The following is a 19,754-nucleotide window of genomic DNA, read 5'->3' on the forward strand; positions in this document are numbered from 1 at the left end:
TCATTTCGATACAATTTTTTTTAAATATGCACATTTTTCCGAAATATCCAAATAATTGATTAAACGACAAAATATTTAATTCATTTGATATTCATTCAATATGAATTTAGCATAGAATTCGTTCTTTAGTTATAAAAAAAGTCTCTATGACTTTAGAAAATTCAAAATTTCCCATTTTTGTTAACAAAATTTTCCTAAACAACCGCTTACCAATAATTTTGAATTGAAATTGTCTGATAACGAAAGTAACATTAAAAATAATATTTTGAAGTGTTTAACAACTTGATATTTATTTTTATCTATCACTTAATCCAATTATTAAGAATAACGAGTAGATATTTGGAAAACGAATTGAGGATATTTTCAACATAAACCTGAGGAATTATTATTAATAATAATGTACAGCATTGTTGTACGAAACGGTTATAACAAAAATCATCTCATTTTGAAAATTTAATGATTTGAGATGCAATTCAATATTCGTCGCGGTATTAGCCTGGAAAGTAGTTGTTTTCTTCTTTGAGGAACGCCAAACCATCTCTTTCAAATTATGCAAATTCGAAATAACATAACGGGGTGAATAGAAGTCATTACATATATTTTGGATATATTTATGTTTCTAAATGTTCTTGATTTTAGGTCTCTTCTGTTTCAAAATTAGTTTTTTAAATAATTCTAAAAAAATTATTAAAAGAAATACGAAAGTACGAAATACGAAACCAACTTGGTCCTCAAGATATTTAAACTGATAAATCTATCCAACTATCAGATCCTGAATTTAGACGCTTAGCTATCCAAAAAACAAAAACTGCATTGAAAGAAAATAATTATCCGGAAAAAATGATAAACAACATATTCAAAAAAAGGATAAACAGATACTATAATCAATTAAAAAACAAAACAGAAACAAAACATCAAAACATAAAACATTTTTCATTACCATATGTACAAGGACTTTCCCAACAATAATTGAATTATTTCAATAAATATGATATTAGTATATAAAGTCATAAAGGACATAATAAATTATCCAAATTAAAATCTAAAACACCAAAAAACAAAAGAAGTAATATTATATATTAAGTGCCTTGTACTAATTGTGACGCTGTCTAGATAGGGCAGACATCTCAATATTTAGAAAAGAGACTTAAAGGTCATCAATACATTAAAAAAAATAACTGCATTAACGAACCGTGAAATATCAGAAATAAACAAAAATTCAATTATAAATATTTAAAAATTCATAAGAACGAAAAAGATATAAATGATAAAAAAGACCTAAATAATTTAAGTAAACTTTATAGCTCTATTTTGTAAATTCTAATAAAACTACGAATAATTTGATATTTGAAATATAAGGACTGAAGAAAAATTAATTCATGATGAAGGTGATCTATTGATCAACATAAATACGCAAATTGTCAATGTCAATATCATATTTTGATAAAGACTTAAAGAAAAGTCGAAACGTCAATTTTTATCTATCTTTTAAAAATTTTTAAAAAACTAATTTTGAAACAGAAGAGACCTGAAATCAAGAACATTTAGAAACATAAACATATCAAAAGGTCTAATAAATAAGAAATTTATTTTAATATATTGATATATGATTATATATCACCTCTACAGATCTTTAAATCTACTGCGTACTGGTGATGGTTCTTTTAACTGTTTGACATTTTGATGACCGGGTAGTTTTCGATAATAACTTATACTCAAAAAGTGTATTCCCTCTTCTACTTTTTATATCATTGTGGAATGTTTTATTCCTCCCTTACCATAGGTCGTTGAGAATGTATTTTTGACTGAATTTGTTGTATTATTTTTGTGTTTGAAGGCTTTAAACAGCCTCACAGCTGGATACCATAGGTCCAGATTGGTTTGAACGGGCAATTGTACAAAAAGGACTTTGAGAAAGATGCCACTACATTTGTTTGATTGATTGATATTATTTTTACTGTATAACTATTGGATTTACATGTTAGTTTTGAGTTCAGAACTAGACTTAAATACTTGACTTCGTTTATTAGGAGGAGGGGATTATTATACGTTGTAATACTAGAACTCTTGTAGTGAGTACCAAAAATAATTTACAGCATTTGAAAATTTAATGATTTGAGATGCAATTCAATATTTGTCGCGGTATTAGCCTGAAAAGTAGTTCATAACCTCTACAGATCTTCTAGATCCTTGGCTTCAATCTTCTTTATTATCCTTCTTCCTATTTCATCTATATTCCGCTTGGCTTCTGGTAGCAATTTATTTCTTTGGACACTTTCTTATTTTCCATCCTCCTCCCTCCACCACAATTCTCAAAATTCTTTACTGTGACAATTTGGTGTAAAGTGTCATCATTATTTCTCAATTGGTAAGTTTGCTCTAGATACTTTCTACCATTTTGACATCGCCGTTAGGTCGATTCAGCGGACGGTCTCGAAGACAGTTGTAATGTTGATTGCGGGAGTTACTGCAGTGGAACTTCTTACTATGGATAAAAAGGTGATATACAGGAGAAAAGCAAAGGTATTTGGAGTTAGCACGAGAAAAGTGCTCGCACGATATAGTAATGGCAAAATTCTCGGAAGCAATATCTAAGAAAGACGCCTAGACGAAGTTGGGTATTACGTACCTCACACAATTACTATCCGGACATTTTGCGCGCTATTTATACATAAAGGGCAAAAGGTATCCGCTTATACTGCGATAGAGAATAGAGATGATGCTCCGCATATGTTTTCTACTGTGAACGATAGACAGTGGACAGAATGGACTCACTGGAATCTTGTTTTTCAATACATTCAAAGATTTCTGCGCACCAAAAAGGGCTGACCTACATAGCAGCGGTTCAAACGAGACAAAGAAAGGAGTAAACACGAATGGCAAAAGAAAAAACCCAACCTGAAATAATGTATTAAACAGTTTTAAGTTATTGTCGGAAAACGTAGCGAATCGGTAGGGAAATTGATGAAATTTCCATTCCAAAGTTCTACGTTAGCACACTCTAGTAATATATTTTAGAGTAGTAATTGTATTTTTTTTAAATACCTTTCAAAGTATACTAAAAGTACCTTTCGGGTTTCTACAAATAATAGAACCTCATTTGACGAGTTGCTTGTGTCGGAACCCACGCATTTCTAAATGGTATTCATCGTATACGGTTGCGTGAACAAATGACAAAAAGATCAACTCATTCAATACTACCAATGGTCCTTCACTAACCCATGAATGGACCTTCACAATTACTCCTATATTTTTCATAGTATTTAAGATACAATTGATATATGACGGCCAGATGTTTAGAAAAAAAAATGCGTATAGAAAGTTTTAAGAAATTTGGCACGTATCGTCCTTACGGATAGAAGTTGATATTATATTTGGAATTAACTATACATTTTATTTACGAGGTTATTCTGAAAAGTTTCTGCGTCCAAGGGAAAACTATACCATAACTCCAGATGGGTTTTAGTGTCACAATCCCTTTAACTATTGATTAGTATATGTATACTCCAAGTTAGTCGTCGGTCTAGATGAGTTCCAAGGTGTTTAGCACTCTCTTTTTGCTGCAGAAGATGTCCGTTTAATATTATAGTTTGACAGGTCCCTCTCCGTTGGGTGTAGGTAACATAAACAGATTTATTTTCATATGTTTTCATTCTCCAAGTTTCTAGAAATAGGAAAAATCTATCGCAGACAAACTTTGACGCTATTTCCTTAGTGCAAAATACCTTGGAATTCATCTAGACCGACGACTAACTTGGAGTATACATATACTAATCAATAGTTAAAGTGATTGTGTTTAAAACTCAGTTAAATATACTGGTTAATAGGTCGAAGATCACAACTAACAACCAAAAAAGTGACACTAAAACCCATCTGGAGTTATGGTATTCAACTATGGAGCACTGTATCCAACTCAAATATAGCAATTCTAGAAAGATTTCAGTCGAAAATCTTCTTCTTCTTATTCATTTTCAAAATCAGATGATCTGTTAGTTGTGCAGGTTCCTTTGAATCAGTTCCTGGGAAGTAGACTACCAGCTGTCCATCCATCTCTTAGGTGGTCGTCTGGGTTCTCTTTTCCTTATTGGTTTCCCTTCAAGTACGATGTGTGGCAGTCTACTCTCTTCCATTCCATCTTTTTCTTTGTCTCCCCCATCTTACGATGTCTTGCACCCCACATTGTTCCCTGATGTCAGTGTTCCTGATTCGATCTACTCTTATTTTTCCCACTATAGTCCTGAGTGTTTTCATTTCGTATGTCATGATTGGCCTGATACAAGTCTTATAGATCCTAAACTTGCTATCCTTTCGCATGTATTCGTTCGCCCATATTGTCTGCCTTAAGCAGACCCATACGGCAGTCGCTTTGTTGATCTGGCTTCTTAGTTCCTTCACTGGGTCGTGATAACTCGACAGGTCCATACCCAGGTATTTAAATTGTGAGATTTGATCGATTCTTTTGTCCTGAACTACCAGCTTACATCGTAGGCGCTCTTTAGCAAAGGATATGCTTTTCGTTTTTTCTGTGGATACAGTCATGTTCATCGCTTGGCTGATCTGGCAGAATTTGTGTAGTTGTATCTGTAGGTCGTCCTGCGTTTCCCCGAAAATAGCTGCATCGTCGGCGTAGCATACCATGCTGATTCTTTTATTCTGTCCCATTCGGTATCCCATATTTAGTGATGATGAAGTATCAGTCGAAAATATTCAGAATTATTGCAAATGCTCCATAGAATGTAGATATCCAACAGCGTTATTTATCGTAATAATCTAATTAATACAGTGAAAAAAAGAAATATCTCATTTCTCCCAGAAATATTCTCACCGCAATTGAGCCCATCCCAACAATGCATTGGCTCAAGCTCTAATGAGATCTCCCACCAAGCGAAATCAACTTCCGTGTGATCTGTGTGTCTCAATCAAACTATTATTTTGCCACTTGATAATTTTCTTTTAAGATAACTTATATATAGCTTTCAATCATTTGCTAGTTGTATGCAGAAAGAAAGGGGTTTAAAAAAATATCTGAACCCCGCTCTTCGGCGAGTTTATTATAGTCTATTTCCATGAATGGGAGAGTAGTAAGATAATAAAACATTCGTAATCCATTGGCGTACCACTTCTTTTAGTAGATAGTTAGAATAGTTTTATTTTTTCAAAGGATATGTTAAGAACATTGTGTCATGGTGGTTATATAGATTTAGGAGGGTTTAAACTTGACTTTTAAACAAGTTATATTCAAAAATAATAATTTTAATATAAAAAGTGACCAGTATAAATTGAGCTACATTTTACAAATCCAAATCAGAATCACAATGAGTGACTCGATTATTTCATCAGTATTCTTTAATCGCATGATTTTCAGGCTTCACCCTTTATCTGTGTCCATATCAGTTCAATGGGGTATAGTTCGGAAAGATATCGTGGTTATCATTTCGCGATTTTCTGCAATTTTTTCAATTCTGTATTTTTTAAATCCCTCTTTATAGAAGAAACGGGATGGAACTTGATATTCTTGAATTTTTATAAAAGTTTCGAGTAATAATTTGCATTATACTGTTATACAGATGTGAAGAAAAATATCTATCATTTATTCCAACCATTCGTAAAAAACATTTCCTCATAGTAGCCACCGGAACGAGTAGATTCAAAAGTCAATAAACCACCTTTAACAAAACCGGTTGAACTGTGTCCCCTTCATGTTGGTGGATTTAAACCAGTAGATGAATATTTGTAAAAACCTGTTTTCAACTTTTAACAGTTCCATCAGGTCAAAATATATTCTTTTTTTGGTTTCTTCTCCATATCACAATATCGCTCTTTTTTATTCAAATATCCTTGCTGGAATTCTTTTTCCAACTAATATCAATTTATTTTGAAAGTTTCCATAGTGTGCTTCAACTTATTTCAAGGTCATCCTTATCATCTTGAATTGTGGCAAGAACATTGTCTACTGTCGTAAATTTTTTTCTGTATAAGAACGCATGCACTTTCCTGATTTTCTATTTGAAATTTTGATTTTCCTGGAGTTTGAAACTCACCAAATTTCCCTTATAACTCTTTAATCGGTTGGATGGTCTTGTTTCAGGCCCACGCAGGCAGAACCAGCACAAACCACAGAGAAAGCTGAAAAACAACAAAAACAGCTCATGATGTCAGTTTGGTGGGATTACAAAGATGTTGTGTTTTTTGAGCTGCTTTCAAGGAACCAAACGATCCAATCTGACGTTTACTATCAACAATTATTGAAACTGGATGAAGCAATCAAAGGAAAACGGCCAGAATTGTCAAATCGGAAAGGCAAGGTTTCACGCATCTTTGGCAACTTGAGGGAAACTATTGGAGCTTGGCTGGGAAGTGATGCTATATCCTCCATACAGTCCTGATCTTGAACCATTTGATTAACATTTATTCCGAAGTATACAGAATTCTTTGAATGGTCAAACTTTTGCAAATGATGGATGACCTTCAATCGCACCTGGTTGGTGGTTAGTTGGTGGTGAAATGGGAAATATATAATTGATTAAAAACTATTCTTTGTTTTATTTTATACTACAAAACCGAAATTACTTTGTCGCCGACCAATAAAAATATAAATTTAACATTTAATTATGAAAATTAAATAACTTGCCCTCGTATGACACGAAGTGGAGTTTTTAACTACAATTTCCTACCAATTGGGTCTAATATGGTCAAATTGCTTTAAAATTTGGTCTATTATAGAAATTAATAGTCTGTTCAATGACTTCCTTTTAACTTTTGGGAGTATATTCGATAAGAATAGATGTCACACTCGAATGGATAACAAATATTTTTTTTCTATAGAAGAGAATATTGCCGTTTTGAAATTTATTAAGTGGGGCATAATAGATGACATGTCATTTTTTTGATCATACTTGAATTCTATAATACATATGTTCCGTGCTAGGTAGATTTTTGCTACAAAATATTTTTCTTTCAGATTTATTTATATAATAAAAATCGATTTATAGAAATGAAACCAATGGTGCTTGAAACGCGCGTATTAGAATCAATTATCAGTGGCATAACAAGATATTGGATGAGAGGTAACAATATTTGAGTATGATAAATCACCCCACGACGATCATCATCAAACTCTATACAGAGACTATTGATATAACGAGAAATCGATTTATCATATTTATTTAATGCGGAAACATTTACTTCCGGAGGTACAGAAAGTGGCCATTATCTCAGAAAGGCTAACAGATATCGAACCATGGATAGATCTCATCAAGATCTATCTGTGTGTGTGTGTGTGTGTGTGTGTGTGTTTGTGAAAAGTCATGATGATTGACGATAAATGATGAAGACATCAGATTTGAAGCTTGCCCAGACAATGAAAGAACTTGTGAAGTTTTGATTCCTCTAACCAAAAAGCACGTGGCTCCAGGAAGCATAGTTCATACGGATGGCTGACTAGGCTATCGATGCCTCAGCGATGAAGGCTAAACACATGAATTGGTCAATCAGAAAGAAAGATTTGTTTCTGACAGCGGGGTCCATACCCAAAGAATTGAGGTCAGCTGGATACATCTGAGAGTATTCTTCTTTTTCAGATTGGGAAGACAGAATAATAGAATAAACATGGCGACGAGAATGTCGTAAATCCGAACCAAAAATAAACCCATTCATTTCATTAATAGAAGAAAATTATTTTTGTTTACATTTATTTCAATCTCTAACACAACTTAACCTAACCTAACCTAACTTATCCTAACCTAATCTAACCTAACCTTTCAAAAATTACTAAATCTTCATTTTATCTATTGATTTTTCGTGAAAATAATGCATTTGCATACTTTTTCCATAGAAACTCTTCTGCGCGTACGTAAATTATCATGACTTTTCGCACACAGATAGATCTTGATGAGATCTATCCAACACAGTTATCAATGATTCGATATCTGTTAGCCTTCCTGAGATAATGGCCACTTCGTCGTTGGGTGGCTTTTAATACTTGAGCCCAATATTTAATAAAATTTTATTCTATCTCTTGGTTAAAATTGGTTAAAAAAAACAAGTAAAAATTGACTCGTTTATGAGTTATAGGTCTTTAAAGTTGCAAAATGAGAACTTATATTTAAGTATATTTTTTAAATTATAAATTCGATCATTATAAATTTTTAATGATGATAATTACGTGTTGACGGAATAAATAATTCTAAGCTACTATCTGAAGGCCCGTAACATTTACATGGACAACCTGTACAATGTAGAATTAGCAAAAATGCTTTTTCAAATCGAGTTTTTAACAAAAATGTACTCTTTGTTTAACTCGATAAAATTTATGGTTTATGAGATATTTAGATTTTTAGATTGTTGTACATGTCAAGTAAACCGTTCGCCTCAAAGAGACATTCTGAAGAAAATTATCATAAATTGTTATTATGTATAGAGCCCTACAGTACTATACTAAACTTCTATATCATTAACTGTCCTAACATCGAATCCTTTTTTATGATTTTTAAACAACTGGTGCCCTTCTCACTTTTTTTCTCCTGAAACCTTGCATTATTTATATCTTCATAAGCAATAAATTGTTTTCTTTTCCATCGTAAGCCTCTTAACTCGTCTATTTTTACAACCAAATGATGAATTCCTGGTTTTCTATTGATACCGAATTCATGCTATGATTAGAAAGATCACTTTGTGTAATTGTTTGTCTAAAATTTTTACATTTAGTACTCAAACTTTGCTATAACGTTATTGTTGACATACAAATTTATAAGTAGTACTTGTATCGTTCTGGCTTCGGGTACAAACACGCTGTATAAGTCTTGTATCTTCCTTCTTCTTTTATATTTGTGATAACTAACTATACCCCACATTAATAGTTTTAGCCACTAATCAGGTGGAGTTTAAATTCGAATGTTTTTATATACCGATAATGTAGCTGATTAATTTCTATTTTAGTTTGTTATTATTATTATTATAGTTAAATAAGATTCTAGAATGGTGATGTATCTCATAAATTAAATGAAAAAGTCCTTTATCCAAAGAGTAATAAGAATTTTTAGTTTGAATAACTTTATTTAGTTGTTGAGTGCTTTTGACATGATCCAAATTAAAATTTACCGAATCTAGTTGGTTATTATTTGAAAATACAGTATAGAAAGAGAAAATATTTGTATTTTTTTGTTGTACTGGGTTTTTCGGGACAGTTTCTCATACCTGGCATTTTTTTTTTCAAAATTTCGGTTAATAATTAGAGCGTAATCCTTTTATATGTACTTCGCGCCATCCGCCAATATTTAGATCGTTTAGGTATCTTTACCTACACGATGATTTGAATAAAAATAAAGAGAAAAATTCGTTGAAATATATGAAAGAAAAGACTAACGTACTTGTTAAATCCCATCATGTAAAGAAATACCTTTCGAAGTCTCATAGAAATTTACAAAAGACAGGAAGAAGGAGGCGCACACTTGAAAAATGAGAAATATCGAGGGCAAGTGAATCAAGTTTACCTATGAAATTAAAACCAACGGCAGGTAAGTTTTTTATGCCAAAAAATGATTAGAAAAGGAAAGTTCCGAACAACACGTTCTAAATAAAGATTATAAGAAAAAATAACACAAAAATGTGTGTCACGAAACGGAAAATATTGCTGCCCAATTAAATTTACAGCTTATCAAAGTGTGAACGAAAAAAAAACGTAACGAAAATAATTCTCCAAGCAATACAATAACAAAACAAACGTCAAAGTCACATACGAGGTGAAAAAAGCTAAACTTTCTCTAAAAAGACCCTAAAAGATCATTTATTCTTAATAATATCTTTTTAAACTTCAATGCACTTATTCCAGTTATGTTTTGAGGTCTGCATTTCATCCTGTCGTTTTTCTTTCATGAGATTTGGAAACAAACAGTAGTCAGAGGAAGCCAATTGTGTCGAAATAGATTGTAACAGCTCAATATTTAAACCAGATCTTGTTGTTGTTACATAAGATTACAATAATACTAATGTTTTACCAGTTACCAGCTTTGGAGGTGAAGATAAGAGCCCATACTCGTACTCCTTGGCTTATCGTTTTGATTTACCATCATAGTTGTTATCTATACTTATAAAACGACCCCTTTTCATTTCTAAAACCCTCTTAATTGTGTTGAAAAAGTCTTATACGAATGTATTTGCAGATGCGACATACATTTTTAAAAAACTTTCCATATTTCGGAATATTTTCCGGGATTGATGAACTTCTTCAACGTACTTTACGTGGATCGTCTTCAAGAAAAGTCCTCATATACTTCTAACGATAGTTTTTGAATTTGTTTTTGGTTCATACTTTCAATAAAATAAAGAGAAAATAAGAAAAAGTAAAGAACAATTAAAGATCTGGACTTAACTAAAACAATGAAAGAAATATAGATTTATGGTGAAGAAAATACAATTACTAATACTGGAGAACAAAACGAATATTGTGGAGAAGATCGGTTTAATTCTGAGCGAGACTGGTCTTGGTCTTGCAAAAAAGCAAGACCAAGACTAAGATCAGCTTTAGGTTCGTAATACCAAGACAAAGATCAAGCAGTGCAACCCTTAAGGCCGCTTAACACGACAACGTGCAAGAAATTGCATGCAATTTCGTTTGACATCAACATGAGTTTAGCTATTGAATTAGTCTAGAAAACATACAAAATTATATTTGAGAATGGATGAAGAAACATTTGACAAACTCCTAAGAAAAATGAAACATAAGATAACAAAGAAATCCTTGGTAAGAAACGTAATATCAGCAGATCAGAAACTTTTCATCGAGAAATATTGCGTGTTGCATTGCATTGCACGTCTTCTTGCGTCGTGTCAAGCGGTCTATGCAAGATCAACAACTATTATTGCAAGACTTACATACGACCCGAAATTCACCATATAGTGATGGAATTACGACTATGTTATTATCATATTCTTCAGGTTTCAGGTCAAAATAAAAAGAAGAAACCTTTGAATATATAGCATTCTGTTATATGTTTGTCTGTCAACACCCTTAATGTCGGACACACTCACGGAAATATAAATTTATTTTCCTTGATATAGAATTATGGAATATTACAGCAAGTTATTTTACTTACGCAGTTTTAGTAGGCAATAAACCCAATTAGCACTTGGAACCTGCATTTCGTTCAATTCAATTTAACATTTTATTATCCTGGAACAAAGTTTTTAAATTTGCTCAACATTAAACGCTATAGAAACGAAAATGGTGAAACGCCGACGAAATTAACTGATTTAAGAAAGGAATTAGTTTATGATCAGAAATACAATGTAAAATTTACGCGCCCTTTTTCCTACATGTGTCTCGGAAAATTGCTGAAACAAAATGTCATTAAAATGTTCAGCAACTACATTTTTTATTATAGAACAACAAATCTACATACTTTTATTCGTTTTTTATTTTTACTATATGGTTCAATGACAGAAACACTTTATTGCACATTTTTCTTACTGAATATGATAGATACCAAAATACGAGGTCTGGCTATTAAATAACGAGACTGCGCGCCTAGAGGGCGCCCGAGTAGTGCGTTGAGTATCTAGATATCTTGTCTATGCACGCCTCAAAACACGTTTTCGTCACTATTATAGTATTTGTGCAGTAGCGGTTTGAAATTAACGTGTTTTCCAATCTCAAATTTCTCGTTAAAAAGAAAAAAACTTCGAGTGAGTGCTATAAATTGTTGCAAGAGGCTTATGAGGACAATTCTCTATCTCGTGCGTGTGTTTTTGAGTGGTGTAAGCGCTTTAGTGATGGCCGAGAGAGTACTGAAGATGATCAGCGCCCAGGTCGCTGACTGACTGACTGACTGACGATTACTGAATGGGTTCCAAAGGGTCAGACTGTCAACCAGACTATTTGTCAGTTTTGGCAACACTGCGAGAACGAGTTCGTAAGAAACGGCTCGATTTTGCACCGCCGTACTAACCAGATTTGACACCGTGCGACTTTTTTTGTTTCCGAAGATAAAATATGCTTCGAAAAGGACCCGATTTGAGTTATTGGAAGCTGTAAAGCAGAAAGCTCACCAAAGAAGACTTCCAGCACTGCTTCGATCAATGAAAAAAACGTATGGAAAGGTGTGTGGCGAGGGAAGGGGAGTATATTGAAGGGGATCATTAGAATGTAGAATATAATTTTTATAATAAAACCTTTTTTCGTAATCAGTCTCTTTATTTAATAACCAGACCTCGTATAGGCAATTTATGAACACACTGTATAAAAATAAGCACGAACATAGCAACTGCATTATCATAAAAAGTGTGCACCACTGTTTCTTTAGCCTTTTACGTTCTCCGCCCTTTGACAATACCTTATTGAACAGGTACAATGGTCTCTTATACAGAAGTGGGGATCAATGAAAAGTCTTAAAATCGTAAAACCTCTTGACAATCGTCATTCTTGTTGAATCTTTCAAGTAAACAACTTCGAAATTTCCCAAAAATATATAAATCAGTAAATTTTTGTAGTGAAAATGAAAACAAATATAAAAAAACAACCTTCGGAAAGTCGGAAAATAAGAAAACCGATTATGGAGAAAAAACGTCGCGCCAGAATAAACGACAGTTTGGAAACTTTAAAACAAATTTTACTAGAATCGAAAACTTCTTTTAAAGAAATTAAAAAAGGACAGAGAACATCGAAGCTGGAAAAAGCGGATATTTTAGAAATGACAGTTCAATATCTCCAACAACTCCAAGAACAAAACAAAGAAAATCATCCCGATGTCAAATCGAAAAAAGAAGAAACGTCGAAAAAAGAACCCGTCCTTATTAGACCGGCTGATAGTTCTTCCGAAATTGCAAAAATGAGTGTTACTAGTGGACAAATTGTTTATTTACTACCGCAAAATTTGAAAATCAACGTACTGGGTAATTACTGTTCCGAAAAGAAATCGAAAATGTGGCGACCTTGGTGATTTCGAAAAATTTTTGTTGTATGTATACAATTTTTTTCGTTTGTAAGTTTACTGTAATCTATTTAGACTGTTATATTTTTTCTGTGATATTTTTGAATTATATTATATGATTATATTAAATGGAAATTATCATTTTTAATTTACAACACACAGTGGATTTCATTTAATCATATTTCTTCAAACTTCTAAATCATCAATCATGAAAGACTAGATAATCGTTTTATCAAAAAAAAAAGAAGCTAATGTTATAGTCTATCTAAAGATAATGTGAGGAAAGATATTTTCAATCCGAATGATGGCAAACACCGTCCAATGTCGTGCATATACAGGGTTATTCTAAATGATGGACCCATTTTTAAAAATTCTTATTCATTAAAGTTCAAATGCTACATGAATAATTTTTATACCGATGAAAAGAGAAAGTTTCAAAGTTTTTTTAATGTATTACAAGCAGGGCCGGATCAAGATTTAAAAGGCCCGGGGCTAAAATAATGACGGAATTCGGAAACCCGAAAAAATTCACGAAATAATATCAATACGTTAGATTTGTTGTATCAACACATCAAAAAATACAGAATGATTTCCAAATGATAGGGCCCTCTTGGACCTGGGGCCCGGGGCTATAGCCCCCTCAAGCTTAATCCGGCCCTGATTACAAGTGTAGGTAGGCGATGATGGTTCCAGAAGCGGCCGTTAGAGTTTTCGCGGCAATCTGTCACTGCCAGTTGTGAGTGAGTGGTGAGTGAGCAAATTGTAATGTAGTTCAATACCAAATTCGTGCTGATTGTGCTATTGAACCACCAACTAGAAAAAGCATTACTAGTTGGTTTAATCAATTTAAAGAGATTGGAAGTGTGTGTAAAGGAAAAAGCACAGGCCGACCGTTTGTGTCAGATAAAGACAGTTTTGTTCGCATCCCAAGTAAGCCTACCAATAGAGCTAGTAGATTACTTGGAATACTCCAACCAGCCCTACGTTTAGAACTCGTGCAGGCTCTCAACCCTAGCGTCTCTAATTTTGCGGTAATGTGCTAGAAGTGATAGAGGATGACACACAGATGACGCGTAGATGTTTGCCGTGCAGCAGATGGAGGTCACATTAAACACTTGTAATACATAAAAAAAAATCTTTGAAACTTCCTCTTTTCTTTGGTATAGAAATTATTCACGTAGCATTTGTACTTTTATAAATACGAATTTTTAAAAATGGGTCCATCATTCAGAATAATCCTGTATTTTTGATAAATTGTTCTCAATCGAATCAATAAAGCAAATTAGAATTAGCATACAAGTAGATTCGTGCTGAAAAAATTGTGTTTTTCTTATTTCAATTCCGGCCAAGCTACGAATCAGTGGATTGCGTACTTCTTACTCCGATAGAGTTCATAATAAAAACACAAAAACTTCAAGTATATTCTGATCATTTTATGTAAATTGTCTTCGATAATTTCACCTTTATCTTGTGCGACTGCTCTTTTTCTTTTAATAGGACCCTGTCCTGTTAATTCCGAATATTCAACCTCCTCTCGAGCTCCTTTAGAAACGCAATCATACCGCCTTTTTGGGGTACCTTTATGTGTTTAATTTCTGTTTTTTTTTGCCCATTTTGTTGATCTATCATCTTCCGACTTGACTTCATTCAAGTTCAGAACATACAAAGCGTAATTTGTCGCAAAAAAATTTAAAATTGTCACAATAAAATCGATCTAAGAGTCAAGAGACAACAGCTGTCAAATTTCCGGCCGATTTTCCTGATTTCCCACAAATATTCTGAAAATGATGTTACGAAATTAACTTAAAAAATGTATACCTCGCTTTAAAAACCCTTCCGTAATCTCGAGAAGGCTTTTGACATTGTAACTCATCCTCAGTTGCTGGAGTTTCCGAGGGATTTTGGATTCCGAAGGGCATCTGGGAGATTCCTTCATTGCTACTTGAAAGACATAAAATACCAATATAAAAAACAATGTTACTGGGGATGCGGGTGACCCTCTGGGGACAGTGATTGGCTCCATCCTCTTTACCTTCAATATAAAAAGCATAATCCAAAACTTAGTACAGTCATTATTGGATATTTCTAACCATAATCTGTTTAGAACAATAGAAAAATGTTTGGACTGGTCACAATCCTGTGTATTGAAGATTGCATAACCGCATCATGAGATCTATCCGTACCTATTTGCCAATAAAACTTAGAAATTTGTTGTGCATTCTCAATAGTTTGTAAATTCTAGTGTGATTAGTGTCCTACGAGAGTTAATTAAATAGTTATTTAAGTATGTGGAGTTGCATGAAACGAAAAAAGGTCTTTAGACACGAATTGCATCCAATATTTTTTCTACAAGTGAAAATTTGATCAAAATACAGAAGTTGAACGGCAATTTTCCTTAAAAACTATATATTTATTAATCTTTGGAACGTTTTAATCCAGATTAGAACAAATTAACAAAAAAAATTAGTGCAGTTGTTGAGTTTGTTAATTCTTCTCTTCGGCATGTATAAATTAAATCTAAAAAAATTATTACTACATAGATAGAGAAATGAAAAATGGCTTCAGCGCGATTTGAACCTGGGACCTCCTCTGCATGTGAGCCTCGTACTCTAGTCATTACATTACGGAGACCTTAATAATACGTTTTTTAAGTATATATTTTAGGCACGGTAGTAGAAAAAAACATTAATATTTAATTGTTTTGAATCGTTTACAGATTAATATTTATGTAAAAGTGTTGATTACAAAGCGGAATTGGTTAGTAGTATCGCTGGTGTTCAAAAATCTACGATTTACAGAGTTATTAAAGAAAAGAAACGTGGCGAGTTTCAAACAGCCCGCGATGCTCCAAGAAAACCAAAATTTCAAATAGAAAATGATTTGAAAGAAATACTTTAAAGGAAAACTTTCTCATTCATAAAAATAGAGTACTTGTGGAGAGATTCTGTATTTCAGTGGCAGCACGAAACTTGAGAGGAGTTCAAACTGACCTTACCTATCCAAACCTTGAATTTTTTTGTAAACTTTCAACTTTAGGGGCAATTTTACAACATAGGGTAAAACTGAAGATTAAACTAAAGTTTAAACTATAGTTTAAGCCAAGAATAAACAGGATTGATCTATTTTACAGGTCACAGTTAAATAAACATTTTCCTGCCAGTTGTCACAAATATAACCAAAATTTTGCCGATATTTATTTTAAAGTTGAATTGTTTAAGAAAGTTTTATAAACAAAAATTAACAAAGAACAAACGAAATCGTGCAATTTGTATGAAGTAGTACTTTTGGTTAACCTTGTGGAGAAATACAAAGAAACAGTCGAATTCGAAAATGAGATACGGAAACTTGAAAGGAAAAGAAAGTTCGATAGAACCACAACAAACTTTTAAAATGTGGAAGGTTTTAAAGATTCGTTCTAGAATGAATAACTTTTTGTTTTTTCGGTACAAGGTTGATAATTTCTTCATCGTCATCGTCGAGTTCGTTAAATATAAAATGCAAATCTTCAATATTTTTTATTACTTCAATATTTTGGTTTCGTATCCTGCGTTTCATATTAAACTACCCTTAGACCGCCGTTTAAACCGAAGTTTGTTGTAAACGCCACCTATAAGACGGCGTTTGAGGTTTAATCTTCACTTGTAAAATCGGGCTTTGATGCGAAAAAGACTAACTAAAATAGTCATAACTTTGATAAGGTTTTAGTCCTTTCTACTTGCCGATATAATCGTTAGCTACTTGAATGTGTCTAGTCAACCACAAAACATTCTTTCATGATTTGACGCTCTTTTCTTGTATATTGGTGTGAATTTGCGAGAGATTAAACGATGTCCGTTACAAATTTAATCTTTTCTTTTGTCGGAAGTGAGAAGTTTCTGAATGAATAGGTGGATCTTGGTCATTTTCTTCAATATAGGTGTTTTCTAACTGTAAAATCAGTGGCGTATTATTAAAAAAAAGAGTAGCAAATATATTTTACTTCAATTATTCCAATATTCCTTAATATTATCACGGAACTTGAACAAGCATCATCTACAATATTCTCCAAGGTAAAGCTTCAACATCTGCTGTATGCCAAAATAGTCCATTGAAATGTTACAATCTTAGAACACTTACTTTGCGTTTTTCTGAGGAAGCAATTTTATTTTACCGATGTGTGGGGAGTCAAGAAAAGCTAAACCCCAAGTTTGTGAGCTTCCACCACTTGTCCCCCGGCCACCATCTTAAATAAATGGGTGAAAAGCTATTTTTGACGGAATTTCGGGAACTATTGCCCCTACAAAAAATTCGTGGAGACATAAATTGTGGCAAATCGCGTTGCCTTCAATTTGTTCTACGACACTTTTTGCCATTAACCGCGAATTTAAAAAGTTATGAGCAAAAAAGTGAAAAAATTTGTCAACAATTTCTTTTTTTGGCTCAATAACTTTTTATTTTTTGATTTTTTAATAAAATTATCTCAGAACAATCTTTTCGATCGTTCTTCGAGGGTTAATTTTATATGTGGATTTTTTGGATTCCACTCATTCTTGTGGCCTATTAGAGCGCTCCAAAAGTGCGCCTATGCTCACAATATTTTTTTTTCTTTACAGATTTTATATTTATATATAATTTATTATTTTTAATCGACTCTTTTCCCCGCCACCTATGAGGTAGGAGTTTTTTTACGAGGTATCCCCAGTAGGCCAAATCCTCAGATAAGTTGTAGGTGGGAGACATTTGATTATTGATGAAATTTACTTGGCAATTTGCACAACTTAGTCTATTTTAGTTCTTTTTGATGGTCCAGGTTGTGTTTCAGGGTCAGTAACTACATACATACATATGAATTAGCACATTTTCCATTAGCATTAATCGCTGAGGATAGTATGACAAAATGTACCAAGTCGTCTTTGTTTAACGCTTTTACTCCGCTAGACCAAACCTCTGAAAACATGAACAGAAGTCATTTTGTTATTGATGGTGGTTTTCTATTGCATAAAGTGGTCTGGGATCGAAATTCGTCAGTAAACAACATTCTTGAGAAATATGTATTTGATAGTTACTCCGAAAACCCCGATATCGATGGAACAAAGTCTTGGGAACGTCTGCGTCGCACCAAAAAACATCAATACACAGAAATTAAGTTTGATAAAACCACTATATCAACAATATCACAAGAAAAAGTTGATCCGTCTTTGTTGGTTCTTGTTGGTGAACGTTTTTTCACAGCATTATATGGCGGTAATAAAGAAGATTCTCTGGACACCTTGCGATATAAACGATTTGCCAAAACTGTGACTAAAAATTCTTTTAGCTTATCATCACTACTTCCAACCCAAGATGCAGCTCGTGTCCACAGACTTCGAAGATTGGGGTTGCAAGAAACAAACAAACGTGTGGATGCCAATACAAACTTCCAAGCCTCCAGCACCCCAGGAGCTTACGAAATTAATTTTCTATAGATATAAAGGAAATTGTGGAAGCATATGTGGCTGCAGAAAAACAGGCCTCAATTGCTCTGTAGTATGTCTTCATTATTCTGGCGAAACTTGCAGCAACATCATGGAAATATCAAAATTAATAGAAGATGAACTTCCAACTATGACTCCAATTTTAACTCCCGTCATTCCCAAACTTTTACTTTTGACACAGATGTAGATACTGACCCTGAAACACAACCTGGACCATTAAAAAGAACTAAAATAGACTAGGTAGTGCAAAATGCCAGGTAAATTTAATCATTATTCAAATCTCTCTCACCTACAACTTATTTGTGGATTAGAACTACTGGGGACGCTCCTAGGGACTCTACCTTTTAGGTGACGGGGTAAAGAAATAAGAAATAAAAAAAACTTTTGGCACAACGTAGTGGGCATTGACACTTTTGGAGCGCTCTATGAGTGGAATTCATAAAGTCCGCACATAAAATTAATCCCCAAAGAACGATCGAAAAGTAATTTTATTGAAAAATCAAAAAAATAAAAAGTTATTTAGCGAAAAAAGAAGTTTTTGACAAATTTTTGCACTTTTTTGGTCATAACTTTTTAAAATATCGTCAAAAATAAGTTTTCACCCCTTTATTTAAGATGGCGGCTGAGGTACAAGGCGTAGAACCCCACAAACTAGGGGTGAAGCCTTCCTTGACCCCCCCCCCCACACATCGGTAATTTGACATCATTATGATGTGATATATTAGAGTCCAAATTTACAACATAATGAAAAGATTATGAACAATTAATGGGTATGTAAAATAGCGGTACTACTTTTATCTAGAACAGGGGCCACTTGAGGGATTAAGATCCACCAAATTTGGTATAGAGATTGACAACATGTGTGTGTGTGTTTTCTTTTAATTAATAGAAATAATAATATTGCTGTCATGGGGTGTATAGTGAAAAAAAACAAATGGATAATATTTAATTTCAGATTATATAATTCCAAAACTAACTGAATTTAAATTATATTAAAAATGAAATATAACTATATAATATCAAAAACAAACTTAATTAAACATCTGGCAACCCCACACGCAGCGAATAAGGTCGATTCACATTAATTTGTCAACAATCTATGTTGTCGTTATTTGTGTTGCATATTTTTGCCAAAAAACTTCAAAATATTTTTTTTTGTTTCGGAATTATTTAATTCGCAAGTAAAACGCTCGCGGGCCACAGTTTGTGCATCGCTGATCTAGAGCATATATTTAATCGACACTAAACAATCATAAATCTAGTTTTAGAAACATATAAGAAGCTAGTATTGCCATCTATCGTAAGAAATAAAAATGATCGACTAACTATTACAGTTTACTTACAAGTTTCCTATACCTTTCAATAGAAGTTCGTT

General features: G+C 33.1%; 1 protein-coding gene across 1 annotated transcript; it reads left to right on the top strand.

Annotated features, from left to right (window-relative positions):
• The first annotated feature begins 12,491 nt into the window (after nucleotides 1-12,491).
• Nucleotides 12,492-13,011, top strand: LOC130893045 (helix-loop-helix protein lin-22-like). Its single transcript, XM_057798811.1, has one exon. The coding sequence runs from the start codon at nucleotides 12,492-12,494 to the stop codon at nucleotides 12,933-12,935; it is 444 nt and encodes a 147-aa protein (XP_057654794.1). The 3' UTR covers nucleotides 12,936-13,011.
• Nucleotides 13,012-19,754: the final 6,743 nt, after the last annotated feature.

This window comes from Diorhabda carinulata, chromosome 4 (genome assembly GCF_026250575.1).
Source record: "Diorhabda carinulata isolate Delta chromosome 4, icDioCari1.1, whole genome shotgun sequence".
Taxonomy (NCBI): Eukaryota; Metazoa; Arthropoda; class Insecta; order Coleoptera; family Chrysomelidae; genus Diorhabda; species Diorhabda carinulata.